This window comes from Hemibagrus wyckioides, linkage group LG03 (genome assembly GCF_019097595.1).
Source record: "Hemibagrus wyckioides isolate EC202008001 linkage group LG03, SWU_Hwy_1.0, whole genome shotgun sequence".
NCBI classification, from domain to species: Eukaryota; Metazoa; Chordata; class Actinopteri; order Siluriformes; family Bagridae; genus Hemibagrus; species Hemibagrus wyckioides.
The window spans coordinates 11,883,406-11,898,200 of record NC_080712.1 but is presented as its reverse complement, the minus strand read 5'-3'; the positions used below and the strand labels follow the sequence as shown (position 1 = coordinate 11,898,200).

Genomic DNA, 14,795 nt, shown 5'->3' with positions numbered 1-14,795 from the left:
TGGCATTTAAAAAAGAAGGCAAATTAAATTAAAAAAAAAAAAAAAAATCAACGTGTGTTGATCATTGCCTCTAACAGCACCATGGGCTAATTACGCTAATAAGCTGTGCACACTTTTATGATTACTTAGTGCTTCCACAAATCCTGTCAAGGCGTCTTTTGTACCTAAAAGCAGCTCTTGCATCAGACAATAAGTTAGCATAAGTGCTGCACCTTTTTATTTATAAATAGGAAACTAAATTTCTCAACATATTTAATTCCAAGAATCTCTGTTTATCTGTAACGCTTGGTACACAGAACTAATAATAAGATCCTCAACTAGCATTAAACTAATATATAATATAGTAGAATATAGTAGTAATATATAGTAATAAAATATTGTGCTTTGCTGCAATGACTTATAAAGGAATTTAATGTGATCACATGATAAACACATGAAGGTGCATTTCAGCATATGATTGCGAATTCAAGTAAACAAATAACATCTAAAATATGTTAAACTGGGTCAGTGCATCGTTTCAAATAACATATGGAAATAAATGAATCAGGAAAAAAATTCATGTGTGTGAAAATAATTGTATGGGTTAGGGTAAACAAATAAATAAATCCATTGAAAACTCCATTGTGATAAACGTAGGAAACTACAGAACAACCTGTCTAACTTCATATTTACATTAATGGCATTTGACAGAAAGCCTGCTCCAGAGCAGCTTACACACATCTCATTTTATACTTCTGAACAGTTGAGGGTTAAGGGCGTTGTTTAAAAAGCCAGCAGTACTCAAGGCATTCTGATATGTAGTAGTCCAACAGTGTAAACATTACAGTTTGTGGTTATTGTTAAAACAAACTGTGCTTTTCTTTGTCACTAAGAAGTGGTGATAGTGGTACCATTAATAGTGCATTGTTCGTACCATTTAGTAGGTAACTGATATGGCCAAAAGTCTGTGGACACCTGACCCCATTACATCCATATGTGCCCACTCCAAACCAATGCTGAATACTTTTCTGTTATAACATCCTCCACGTTTTAGGGAAAGCTTTCCACTAGACTTTGGAGTGTGACTATTGGGATTTGTGGCCTTTTAGCCAGAAGGACATTAATCAAGACAGGTGCTGAAGTCAAGTCATGAGGACTCGTGCACAGCTGAGGTTCTAATTCATCCCAAAAATGTGGGGTCAATGCCAGGGCTTTGTGCAGGCCTTTGTGGAGCTTGCTTTGTGCACAGGACCATCGTCAAACTATAATGTTTGGGCCTCTTAGTTCCAGTAAAGGGAAACTTTTACTGTGACATCCTATAAAACTGTGTGCTTCTAAATTTGCTTCCGAGTTTGGAAAAGGTTTAAAAATAGGTATGATGGTCAGGTGTCCAGATCATCTACCTGGGAGGGTGCACGGGGTCTATCCTCAATTCACATTTAAAGAAAAATAGGTATGATGGTCAGGTGTCCAGATAATGTACCGTTTAGACCGTAATAGACAGATAGACCGATAGATAGATAGACCGATAGATAGATAGATAGATAGATAGATAGATAGATAGATAGATAGATAGATAGATAGATAGATAGGCACTTTATTCATTCCAATTAAAAATTTACAGATAAATCCAAATAAAGTTTAAAGCCAAATAATTTACCATAAACTATTTCTAAAGGTATATATACTAGTTTCAAGGTAAACCATGCATACTTGATGTATGAACAAACATACAGTGAACCTTGAGGGTACTCAGTGGTTACTGATCAGAAGGATGGGGGTTCAAGCCCCAGCCCCCCAGGATACCTAGGTTTGGGTCCTTGAACCTGGGCTCTAACCCTAACTCCTTAAGAAGCTGGGATATGTGAAAAGACAAATTTCACTGTGGTGTAAGGTATATGAGACAAATAAAGTCTCAACAACAACAATAATAATTATTATTATTACTGAGAATGTTCAGCACTTCAGCAACAACATTTCTGTTCAATTCTAAAAAGCTCTTAAGTTATTCTAACAGAGCTTTAAATGGCGTCTCTGATTAAGAAATGTCTGTCCAAGCGGAATCACAACTTTTTTATCTTGTAATCAACTCCTTGTACATTTGCTCTGCCGAGTCTAAAAAGGTCACTTCACTGTGTAGTGAAGGAAAGATAAGAGTTTTACCTATCGCACAGGTAAAATGACGCCCACACACACACACACACACACACACACACACAGGTGTGGCCAACGACGCCATTGCAGGTAAATGAAACACCTACGTTAAACAACTCCAAAGTGTTGTTTAAATCCACTATTTTAAAGACTGCTCCTGGATCCTGAAGTCTATATCCTAACCTGGACAGCTGATTGTCCGGCTCTACTATAATATCCAGTAATCGGTAATAAGGAGTGACTGGCGATAAATATGAAAGACAAGAGAAAACTCACCCAGAAAATCGTAGCATATGCCACTAAAGTAAACTTCAGAAGGACGTAGGAGCACGTCGCACAGTATCGAACACTATCCGACATGTTTAATGCGCCTAATTGATCTTTAACATAATTTACTCTAGGTACTTCCGGGAAACCTTACCCAAAACTTTCTAGCTGCTTTCTAACGCACTAGATGGAGTAATAACCTGCACCGCTTCATGTAAATAACCTCAGTGAAGCGCGGCGTTATCTTGCAGCCTATTGGATGAAGCACATTTGATTGACAGGTGATTGATCCAATCGATGCCCGGACCTTGTAACTCACATAAAGTCGATTTATTTAGGCTGTAGATCGATAGTGTAAACGTATTGTAATAATTCCCACGTGTCTGTTTGGTCAGAAGCTGTTGATAAATTATTATGATTAATTTAACTTCATTTCTGACAGTAGAAAAGATTCTCAATTGAAATTAGACCCAGTGTGTAATCCAAAACATCTGCTAATAGAAAATTCTATAGTGAAAAAAAATAAGAATATGATGTATTAGGTTAAACTTTCCTGGCAGGAAAGATATTTTTCACTAGAACGTCTTACTTATGTAATAAATTTGAAAACCGGTCAGATTTGATCCCCTATCTGGACTATTTAACACCGTATCCTTGTGCCTATTTTATTTAACCACTTTAATATTTAAGTGGATTTTTTTTTTAATTCATTTTTTTTTTTATTACGCATACCTGTCTGCAACATTTGTTAAATTCTGAGTTTTTATGTTCATTTTTCTTGCTGGTTCTCTTTTGTTTACTTTGTAATACTTGTCTAAAATCGAAAAACTCAGTCAGTTGAATTATTTAATAAACACTTGGTAATGATCAATACTTTTCCTGCCTGAGAAAGTCAGAACTGAGAATTTTGTGTTTTCTGGTTTCTCTGAAACATGATAAGCTGAGATTTTTTCCCTTATTATCGTCAAACGAGAAGAAACAGAGGCTGGTGAGTGAACAACTGTTTATATCTGCTCTAACATAAGTAATAACAGGAACTAACTTGTGTCAGAAACATTATACAACTGTAACAATAAATGGTTAAAAAGAATAACATGATATTAATTAACAAACTAAACATTTTGATCTTTGGCAAATCAATCAAATTATGAACGGAAATGATATGAGGCAACTATAAAGTACCTAATAAAATGGCAACTTGTTACACACTTGCCCAATACGATATCTAGGCAACACAATTATTTATATAATTTCTTATAACATGTATTATACAATAATGGTTAAAAGGTTAATAAACACAGCATGTTATTTATTTATTTATTTGCTATATTAACAGATATGAATTATTCATCTTTAATGGGTAAAAATGTATGAAAGATCCTCAGTGTCATCCAGAAACAGCAACAGGTCTTATTTTTAAAATACCCCCCAGAAAACGGGATCAAGAACAAGCTTTTTATTGGTCAGTTTAAAGTCCTTTATACAGTACAGGCATATTAGCATTTTTTTTTGTCATTAAATATTTAAGAGAGATATAGCTCATGAGCTCATGTTGTGGTCACATTGACAAAATAGTAATGAGATAATCAAAATAAATTGCTAAAATTACAGTGGCTCAAAATGACAGATTGAAAAAGTGAAAGATGTTAGACTGAGAAATCAAAGGTGCGTCAGGACTCAGGTGTAGTGAAAGGCATATTATCAAGTTATCATTGCTCAGTTTTGCTGGACATTCTCCATCTGCGCACTCTTCGCCCATGGCTATAAACTGTATTACTTTTTTATTTCACACAATTACTGAAGAAAGCCTATAGGGTTGTTTTTAGTATTTGACATTGGAAAAATTTTATTTAGCCAAGTTCTGACTCTAGTGGAAGTCATGTAGGACAACAAGTAATTAAAAAGCAATATGTTTGTGCGTGCAGGGGTTTAGAGGACTTTGATTTATGAACAAAGATCCCCGATAATGATTCCAGTTTTATTCATATATAAAATTAAAATATAAGCAGCTGCCAATTTATCATTTTTTCACAAATCAGTGAAGCTGGGAAGGATCCCAGGACTGTCAAAGAGCCAATGTCAGGCTTTTAAGCAATTTTACTTCACATTATGTGAGTCTTAAGATAAAGTGTCAGCTGAAGTAGCCTGCCAGGTCACTGTGTCCCATCCTTATAAATCAGTGTGCACCTATCTATTGACTCTGACACTGAACATAACATGTGTTAGATAACCTGAAATGGACTGACATCGTACAGATGGTGTATTCCAATCCAATGCACAGTGTGCCCATGATAGACTGTGATCTGTGCTTCACCGTGATCCTGATCAGGATAAAGTGGGTACTGAAAATGAATGAATGAATGAATGAATTGAAAAAATTGTTAGATCACAGGACAATAGCTTTCTTCTTCACACAAAGGGTAGCATTGCCACATCACAGCTCCAGGTCCTAAACTCAGATTATTGTCTAAACTGATTTTCTCTGCTTGTTCTCCTTGTGTCCAGAATCTTACCTAGGTTCTCCAGTTTTCTCTTGCTTTCCAAAAGACTGGACTGGCTATGCTAAATTGTTCCTAGAGGCGTGATTGAGTGTCCAGTGTACATAGTGTCCTATATGTAACACCCGGTGCATATGACAGAAAGAAAGAATGAAAGAAATATGTAATAAAACACAAGACATAAGGAGCTGTGAGGCCAGAAGATGAACTGACAAACTAGGGTATTTTTTAAAGTATGTGGAACAGGATCCAAAGAAACTGCATTTGATGCAGAAATGTGTATTAAAATTCCAGTAATTAATAGAAATTGCTCAAATTCTGCCCAAAAAAATTTGCCCAAAGTGGTTTAACTACATTGGAAAAGAAATGGTGATCTGCTGCCAGTGGAAAGTATTTGTACTTATGGCAATGCTATCGTTCGTTAGTACATCCAACCTCACCTATTTACTTTTACCACCAAACACACCCACCCATACACACACACACACACACACACACACACTCCTCCAGAAGCTCCACTCATTTTGGTCAATTACGCACCAGTAAGCTGCAGGAGGTGCTACAGACTTCCTCGACAAGAGAAGGCGCACTGATCCTCACTTCACTTTCCCCTCTCTTAAAGACCTGAATTATTATTTGTGAGGGAAAATGAACCGCTACACGTTTTCCGCGTGTGTTCCCTGCATGTCCTCAGTCACAAGTGCGTATATGATTGCTGCAACTGGAAATGCGCTGCAACATTGATCCGTGTTGGACTCCGGGAGCGCGCGGTGTCTGATATGGAGGTGACTTCGGATCCGCTTGCGTTCACATCAGTGCTTTACGACGGAGATGATGATGAGGGGAACGAGACCTCCTCTAACCAGTTTGCGCAACCCGCTTGGCAAGTGGCTCTCTGGGCGCTCGCTTACTCGCTGGTGGTGCTGGTGTCTGTGGTGGGAAATGTCACCGTGATCTGGATCATCCTTGCGCACAGACGCATGAGGACGGTCACCAACTACTTCATCGTGAACCTGGCCTTCTCCGACGCCTCCATGGCCACATTTAACACCGTCTTCAATTTCGTTTACGCGCTGCATAACGACTGGTACTTTGGTTTGGGTTACTGCAAGTTTCAGAACTTTATCCCCATCACTGCCGTCTTCTCTAGCATCTACTCGATGGCTGCTATCGCTGTGGACAGGTGAGCACTCTGCATCACTTCTCATTTCTCTCATCCCTACATGAGATGCAGTGGAGCAAAAAGATGTCTAGAAATACAAAAGTATTACGTAATGGGTGTTGTACTGATTCATGTTTTTACTAGACACCTTCTAAACATAATCTGCACAAAAGTAAATTTCACCACACACTAATCTGATTAAAATTAGTGCTGGTATGATTGCACACAATGTGAAAAGTAATATTTCCAATCATATAAAAACAAGTATTGAGTCAAATTAATCCTTATATCAGGGGCAATTTGTTTTGATATCATTGCTATAATTTATGTTCACTTGCATGTTTAAAAAAAATAATTTATAACCTATTATCATCTGAGCACAAAATAATGACGAGTGACAAATTAAAGGGGGGAAAAGCCACCCATTGGCTCCAAAATGTTGTCGTGGTCATTTATATATTTTGCCCTGGTTTATGTCTGCTTGTCTGTTCGGAGGGAAGAGTGACTACAAATCAATACTTCTGACTGATTGTCTTCATCCTATGATAAAACATTTCTTTACCATCCTGATAGGAGTGGTCTCTTCCAGAATGACAATTTCCCCATCCACAGGGCACAAGGGGACGCTGAATGCTTTGATAAGGTTGAAAATGTAAATCATATTCTGGGTTTTACTACCACAAGCTTTGCACTGCCTTCATCGTAACAGCAGACGAGTGAATATATTCTGGAAGACTGTTGTTCAGCCCTTCAGAATTAAAATCAAGGAGCATTGACGCCGTTCTGGCATAAGTTGCTGAGCTGTTTTGTTGTCTTTGAATGTTACAATTCAGGATGTCTGTATTGAGCATTAGACAGTCCATAGAATAGAATAATATTGCACAATAAAGTATAGAAAATAGAACATTGCAGGCATATATCCAGTATAGGAATTACTAGAGGAAATATTGTTATATTTCTACAAAAAATGTCTCCTATTTCACAGCAGAAATAACTATGTCAAGCTTTAGGGGGTTTTGGAGTACAGGTAATATGGGGCACACATCACAAATACATTAAGGATCAAATGAGTTTTTAATTAGATTCTCCACTGAGGAACTGTAATTAGTCTATTATAGTAGCAAATCTTAAATATAGGTGTTCTTTATCACCTATAGTACTCAAATCTGCACTACTGCATTGGAAATTATATGTATTTTCTTCATAAGAGATTATTAGCAATGGAGTGAAATATATACTTGTGTTTAGTGGTAACATATTTGATCAAAACATTTGGGGACACAATAGTTTTGTAAACTTTTGTCTGAGGAATTGGACGTTTGACTTTTAATAATGAGCAAAAGCACATCTGAAAGCTCTGTGATTGATATCTGTAGTGAAAGAAGACAGCAGGGAATGACAAGCCTTCTGATATGAATTCATCCGAATTGTTCATTCAGATCTGTGGCTTCAATTTCCATTCTTTATTGAACGAAGCTCTTAACTTGGATGTGCCTCATTTATGCATTGTGCTGCTGTTGTTTGATTGGCTGGTTTGTGGTGTGTGTGTGTGTGTGTATATAAAAGTTTATTTTTTGCACATCAGCATGTGTATTCATAATGTATTTCTTCTACAAAATATTTTCTAACAATAAATGAGATTACATTTTATTAAATCTCATTTCCATAAATCAGTCTCCACACAAAAAAGCAATGACCTAATACAAAATGGACAAAGGTTCTCTACAAGAGTCTCCATATATGGGAAATCTGCGATCTGTTAAGTGTGTGTGTGTGTGTGTTTCTATGTTTTTGGCAATAAGAATGACACTCTTTATTTCTTGCTCTGTCAAATATTTTAATTAAATGAACCTCTTTGGCACTTTAACTTTCTCTAACACTTTATTTATTAGCATATTGGAATCATTGCACTTCATTTACACAAAAGGTGATGAAGCCCATATCCCTTCTCAGTAGGGATGCCAAATATAGCCTCACTGTACACTTTATTAGGGACACTACACTAATGCTGGGTATGCTCTCAACACAACCTTACTTCTTCATGGCAAGGATTCCACAAGATGCTGGAAACATTTCTTTAAGATTCTGGTCATTCATGTTGTCAAAAATCTTGCAGAGTGTACTTTAATGTGTGAGTCTTCTGTTCCTCCACATCCCAAAGGTGTTCTGTTAGATTTTGATCAGGCGACTGAGGCCACTGAGGCCACTGAGAAACACTAAACTCATTGTCATGTTCATGAAACCAGTTTGAGGCGACTTTTGCTTTGGCTCATGGTGTATTATCAGGCTGGAAGATTATTATCCATTAGAAGATGATAAATTGTGGTTAAATGACCAGCAGCAATACTCAAATAATCTGCAGAATTCAAGCAGTGATTGATTTTTATTAATGGTCCCGAAGTGTGGCAAGAAAACATTTATGCCACTTTTACACCACCTCCATCAGCCTGGACTGTAGACCCAAGGCATGTTAGGTCCGTAGTGTCATGCTGTTGGTCCCAAATTCTGACCCTCTCATCTGTGAACCACAGCAGAAATGAAGATTCATCAGGCCAGGCTACATTTATCTAGTCTTCAGCTGTCTGTTTTAAAGAGCCTGTGTGAGCCAGCTTCAGCTTTCTCCTCTTGGCTGACGGACGTGGAACCCAACGTGCCGCTGTCGTATCCCATCCACCTCACAGCTTAACGTGTTCTGCATTCTGAGATGCTTTTCTGCTCGACACAATTGTACAGAGGGTGGAGAGGTTATCTCTAACATTTCTGTCAGCTCTAACCAGTCTGGCCATTATCTGTTGACCTTTCTCATCAACTAGGCATTTCTTTCTACAGAACTTTTGCTCATTTTCATCAACAGAACTGTCGCTCGTGTTTTTTTCTTTATTGCACAATTCTGAGAAAGCTCTAAAGACTGTTGTGTCTGAAAATCCCAGGAGATTAGCAGCTATAGAAATATTCAAACCAGCCCATCTGGCACCAACAATCATGCCACGGTCAAAATCACTGAGATTACATTTTTCCTTATTCTGATGGTGGATGTGAACATTTCCTGAAGCTGCCAACCTGTATCTGCAGGATTTTAAGCATTGCACTGCTGCTGGCAAACAATTGGCTGATTAGAGGATTAGATAATTACACGAATAATAGGTGTTCCTAATAAAGTGCCCCATGCATGTACACCTCTTTCATTATTATTTCAATACTGATTCTTTTGAATATGATTTTTTTTTTTCAGAACTTATATCACAGTAGGTTATAGTATGCAAACAGGCCCCACTAACCCAATGTTTTTGAATGCTGTGAGAATCCAGACCAACGTCACCCTTTCTTAATGTACATTGTAATGTTGCATGGTATTCAGTTGATCCAACAACATGAAACAAAGTTTGTCAAAATGTCATATCACGGATAAATCAACAGGCTATTAACATACTGCACGGCATAATGCCATAGCTAAACATCACAAAATGGATATTTTCCACAATATCTCAACATAGATACGCATCACAGTATTGACATTTCCTACATTGCCATATTGTGGGAAATGTCCACAGGAGAAGGAGACTCACACTTAACCTTTTACTGGGAGCTTTGTTCTGTTCACACAGCTGAGAGACAATAAGTTTAGTTTTAGAATTGGTACGACGGAATAAAAACAACCTACACAATCACATTTGAATGTAATCCTGCTACAGTTCTAGCCGTTCAGTCGTCTATTATGTAAAAGTTTCTCTTTTTCTGCATCTTATAATATCACAATTTTTTGAGGCCCACGTCAAAATCAGATCTTGTCTGTTCAACAAAGTCATGTTATGAGGATAGATAGATATTGATGATTATAGCTAGATATTTCAGCTATTATAAAATAGAGAATCATGGAATATCGGACTGATATCAGTCTTGGATTCTGTAGAGTGTGTTTATCCATCACACTGAATACTATACTGGAATGGAAAAGACATTGGGAATATTTAATGCCCCTTTGTTGTAATTTAACCTTATCAATATATCATGATAGATAGATAGATAGATAGATAGATAGATAGATAGATAGATAGATAGATAGATAGATAGATAGATGGATGGATGGATGGATGGATGGATGGATGGATGGATGGATGGATGGATGGATGGATGCTTTATTGATCCCATGAGGGAAATTCTTGTGTTACAGCAGCTTAGTCAGTTACAAGATACAACACACAAAAATATAAAATGTAAAAATATAACATATCTAACATATATACATATAAATATGTAAAATATAATATATATAAAATATGTTTATATATAGTGATATAGAAAATAACATAATCTTTAAAAGTATACCAGAACTTACAACTTATTTTACAATAATATATTTACCCTCTCCTCTGCTCTACCAACTAATTGTGTGTGTGTGTGTGTGTGTGTGTGTCATTACTCATTACTCACTTCTCTTTTGGTTCTTGCTACTATACAAATATTACTAGCTACATTTGGAAGCCTTTTTTATGGCTGAACAGTACAACCTGTTAATACACTTTTACCTTTATGCAGTGTTTTAGTCCTTCTTTTCATGTTTTATTTTATTCTAGTACATTCTGCATGAGTGGCTGCTGAATTACTGGTACTGAATCTATAGTGCAAATTAATATAGGCTATTATTAATAGCTTTGCGCATGGAATATAACTTTATGTGTAATGGAAAAATATTTAATTCATAGCCTTTTACAGGCCAGCAGATATATTCCCCTATTATCTTATTGCATATGACGCCATTCGTGACAAGGAAACGGAATGAGATTTGAAATTAGAAACGTAAATTAGTAACTATTTAGAGTCTGTAATGCAGTTTTATATTAAATATTTATACGCTACAGACACCTCTTTAGTCTGAAGTGATATCACAGCAATTTCTGATTGGATTTTCTGCAGCCTCATCAGAAGAGAATTGACATAATTACTGTTGCCTTGTTGACAGGAACTGATTAGTTGTACTTATAAACATATATATCATTTGATTATGTTTGGTTTAGTCATGACAATGGGCAAATGACAGTTCAGAGTATGATAGACATTAAATAAAAATTTGTCTGTCTTTGAAATGGCTTGTGTTTCTGTCTGTTTAGTAAGATGTGATTTATTTACTTTCACAGATACATGGCCATTATCCATCCTTTGAGATCCCGACTGTCCTCTACCACCACCAAGGTAGTGATTGGTGTTATATGGGCTGTGGCTTTCTCACTGGCCTTCCCTCAATGTTTCTACTCAAGCACTAAGGTCTACTCTCATCGCACGGTCTGCATGGTGGAATGGCCTGATGACTACGGTGGAAAACACCAGCTCTCGTAAGAAAGACCACCGGGATAACGTATTTGTTTTTACAAAAAGATTATTGTAAAATAATAAACCTTACTTATATGTGCTACCTTAAATGCAATATTCATGATGAACAAATTGAACTGCTAACCCTTACTTTGCTTACACTTACTCTGATTGCTCACTTTCATAAATACATACCTCATTTATAGACTCACTGAAGTTAATTCAATTTAATTCAGTTTGATTTATGTATATATAACATTTAACAATGGACATTGGCTCAAAACAGCTTTATAGAAATATAAAAATCCAGGATAAAAATTCTAAAGTATACAAATGACAAAGTAATTCATTAAAGTTATTCATTGTTCATATTTGTTACTGAAATATTTACTTCAAGGTGAAAAGCTGAATAAAAAGGGCTTAAAAAATGCAGTGAAGGATTCATGTAGTATAAATGATACTGTTAGATGAGATCTTTCTTTAAAGCTTTTTTTAAGTCTATGACAGAGGTTTATTTTTTACCCCTAATGACATTCAGAATCCTGTGAAACTTCTCCAGATATCAGATTGCTGTCATTATCCTGATCTACTTGCTCCCCCTGCTGGTGATGCTAGTGACCTACAGTTTGGTGGGCCAACGTCTATGGGGCAGCAAGATCCCAGGAGAAGCCTCAGATCACTACCAGAACCAGATTCAGGCAAAGCGCAAGGTTAGATTTAACTCACTCACTCGCACTTCACTGGGGATTACATTAACATTATATGTACACACAAAGCCATACACATATAACCACACAGAAAGCTAATGTGTCATGTGCGTTAAGGCGTAGTTTGGTGTTTGAGTTTTGCAGTAGTAGGTCTTGTCCAAGAAAGTTGGGAACTCTTGAAAATTGGCCTTGTGTTACAGTAATAAAGATATTTTGCTGCTTATCTGGGGGCTTTATGGTTTCTTTATGCATTTCTTTATGACTTAGCTTGGAGCTGCAAATTGGTCTAAAAGAGAACAGAATATAAATTATGTTTTAGAAAAATATGGCTCCATTTAGCACCCTAAATCATTACAGTTTGCTTATAGAACTATACAAAAACCCTTTTCAGATTAGAACAGGTCTCAATGTAAACCCCTTTTACTAAGCTGTTCGAAATATCTACATGGTTGTCTGTATGACTTCCTGTCTGAGTGTATTGCTGCATTGGAAACACACCAGCCTATCTATGATGTTTACTGAACATCCTCTTGAGTTTTTGACACCCTTCACATTAGATAGAGTTGTCCAGTCTTATCTGGAAAGGGCCAGTGTGGGTGAGGGTTTCATTTCAATCAAGCATCTCATATCTCTTCCTGATGTACTTGGGTGGTGTATGACACTGTCTTCTTTCTACATCCATATTAATTCTAATGTTCCTTTGATATTGCTGGTCTGTGGTCTGTATATTTGCTCTTGTAATGCGGAACATTTCACTGAACTGACATGACTTTAAAAATGTCAGTTCATGCCATAGGGCCCCAAACAGTAACACTTACATACCACACTTCCTAATGATGAGCACTGAATCAGTAAATTTAAATACAGGCTGGTCAGAGCAACACATCTATCATTTGCACGTCAATGTGATAGCAACCACAATTAGGACTGCTGTATTAATTCTGTGCATTGCATATAGAAAATGACTCTTCTTTTTTGATTAAAGGTTGTGAAGATGATGATCATTGTGGTGACAACCTTTGCTATATGCTGGCTCCCCTATCATATCTACTTCATCCTGGGCAGCTTCAAGAAGGATATATACAACCAGCATTACATCCAGCAGGTCTACTTGGCCATCTTCTGGTTAGCTATGAGTTCCACCATGTACAACCCCATCATATACTGCTGCCTGAACCAAAGGTATACAAAGCATTATCAGTCCCATAATTCATAAATATATATGGGGTGGAGGTTGCAAAAAAATCTATATGATCTATATCTATCTATATGATAAAATAAGAATATATTCATATACTAAGTATGTTTGGAAAGCATAAATACAGTATTTTGTTGAACAGACGCCTGCTGCTTCTTCTCAGATTCCGGTCAGGTTTCCGGCGAGCGTTCCGCTGGTGCCCATTCATCAAGGTCACAGAGGAGGATGACATGGAGCTGCGGCATATGAGAACCTTCCGGACAACACGTAGCTGTCGAACAGAGACCACCAGCGTCATGGTGCGGAACCATGTCAGTGCGCCAGAGGAGGTCATGGCTGAGCTGATTAAATCCTAGGCTCAGCTTCACTGAAGGCTCAAGACAAGAGGCTCTGAAAAAGAAATGCGTTGAGCCTGAGTCAGCTCCAAATACCTCACAGAGAACTTTAACACTGAGAAGTTTAATATAAATGTTGTTCCAGTGAATTACAGCTGTATTTCCATGGCTTAAGCACTAATCTTATTTGTCGCTGCTGTATGTATTTGTTGTTTGTGTTTCTGTGTGCTTTATTAAACATTCTGTGAAATGTGTGAACTTTAAACTGTAAATGCTAACTAATAGTGTCAAGTGAAACATCTCACTATAAGGAATTGTTCTAATGATAAGACTTGACCTGCAGTAGACATAAAATCCTTTTGCAGTCTTTTTAGTGTGCTACCTGTTATGAGTCAGTTAGAAGTGATGTAAATTGATAGAAGAATGGACAAAATGTTCAGAAACTGAGGCCAAGCTTGCTCACAATAGAAGAATAAAGAACTTAAAGAATAAAATGACACAAGTGTCCTAAATATACACCGATTCTGCCGTTTGAATTTCTACTTCAATATATTTATATTATAGTTATATTGTGTAGGATTGAGGAGGTGCCTTTTCATTGCTAGTATGCCCGAGCTAAACAAACTAAAAAAAATAAATAAAATAAAATGTAAAAATTAAAATAAAAAAATTTGTCATGCTGGAACATGTTTAAGGCTCTTAGCTCCACTGAACAGAAACAATCTTCCAATGTTCTGGCACCAGTTTGGAGAAGAACCACATATGGGTGTGATGATCAGGCGTCCAAAAACTTTTGGCCATATAGAGTTCCTTTGTAAAGTTAATGTTTTAACTGTTGTACAGCATTGCTGCTTTAAATCTTCCTGAGCTCAGATTATTATCTGTGCTTCTCACGTCTACATGGGTTTCCTCTAGATTGTCCAGTTTTCTCCCAACTGCCAAAAACATGTGTGGATTGATTAATCTAAATTTCCTCTAGGTGTGAATATATGTCTTGCAACTGACCGGCATCACATCCTTTGAGTATTCCTTCCTCACTTTCCTGAAAAACACATTCCTGATCCACTGCAGCAATGACCAGGATAAACCGTTGCATTAACAATAACTGTTTCAATTTATTCATTAAATTATTTATTTATTAATTATTAAACTTTGAGTGCATTGTTTATTATCAACATTAAATGCATT

At 36.8% G+C, this 14,795-nt stretch overlaps 2 protein-coding genes across 2 annotated transcripts in view; one reads left to right on the top strand and one right to left on the bottom strand.

Moving 5' to 3' along the window:
- The window catches only part of tspan15 (tetraspanin 15), a 38,532-nt gene extending 35,901 nt beyond the window's left edge, over positions 1 to 2,631 (bottom strand). The window contains exon 1 of the mRNA XM_058385840.1: positions 2,410 to 2,631. Coding sequence (XP_058241823.1) covers positions 2,410 to 2,493 — 84 coding nt within the window. The 5' untranslated portion in view covers positions 2,494 to 2,631. The remainder of the gene's footprint in view (positions 1 to 2,409) is intronic.
- A 2,536-nt stretch (positions 2,632 to 5,167) lies between these two features.
- tacr2 (tachykinin receptor 2) lies at positions 5,168 to 14,130 on the top strand. The gene is made up of 5 exons (XM_058385839.1): positions 5,168 to 6,081; positions 11,196 to 11,390; positions 11,927 to 12,077; positions 13,060 to 13,256; positions 13,436 to 14,130. The coding sequence occupies exons 1-5, from the start codon at positions 5,678 to 5,680 to the stop codon at positions 13,626 to 13,628; spliced, it is 1,140 nt and encodes a 379-aa protein (XP_058241822.1). The 5' UTR covers positions 5,168 to 5,677; the 3' UTR covers positions 13,629 to 14,130.
- Positions 14,131 to 14,795: the final 665 nt, after the last annotated feature.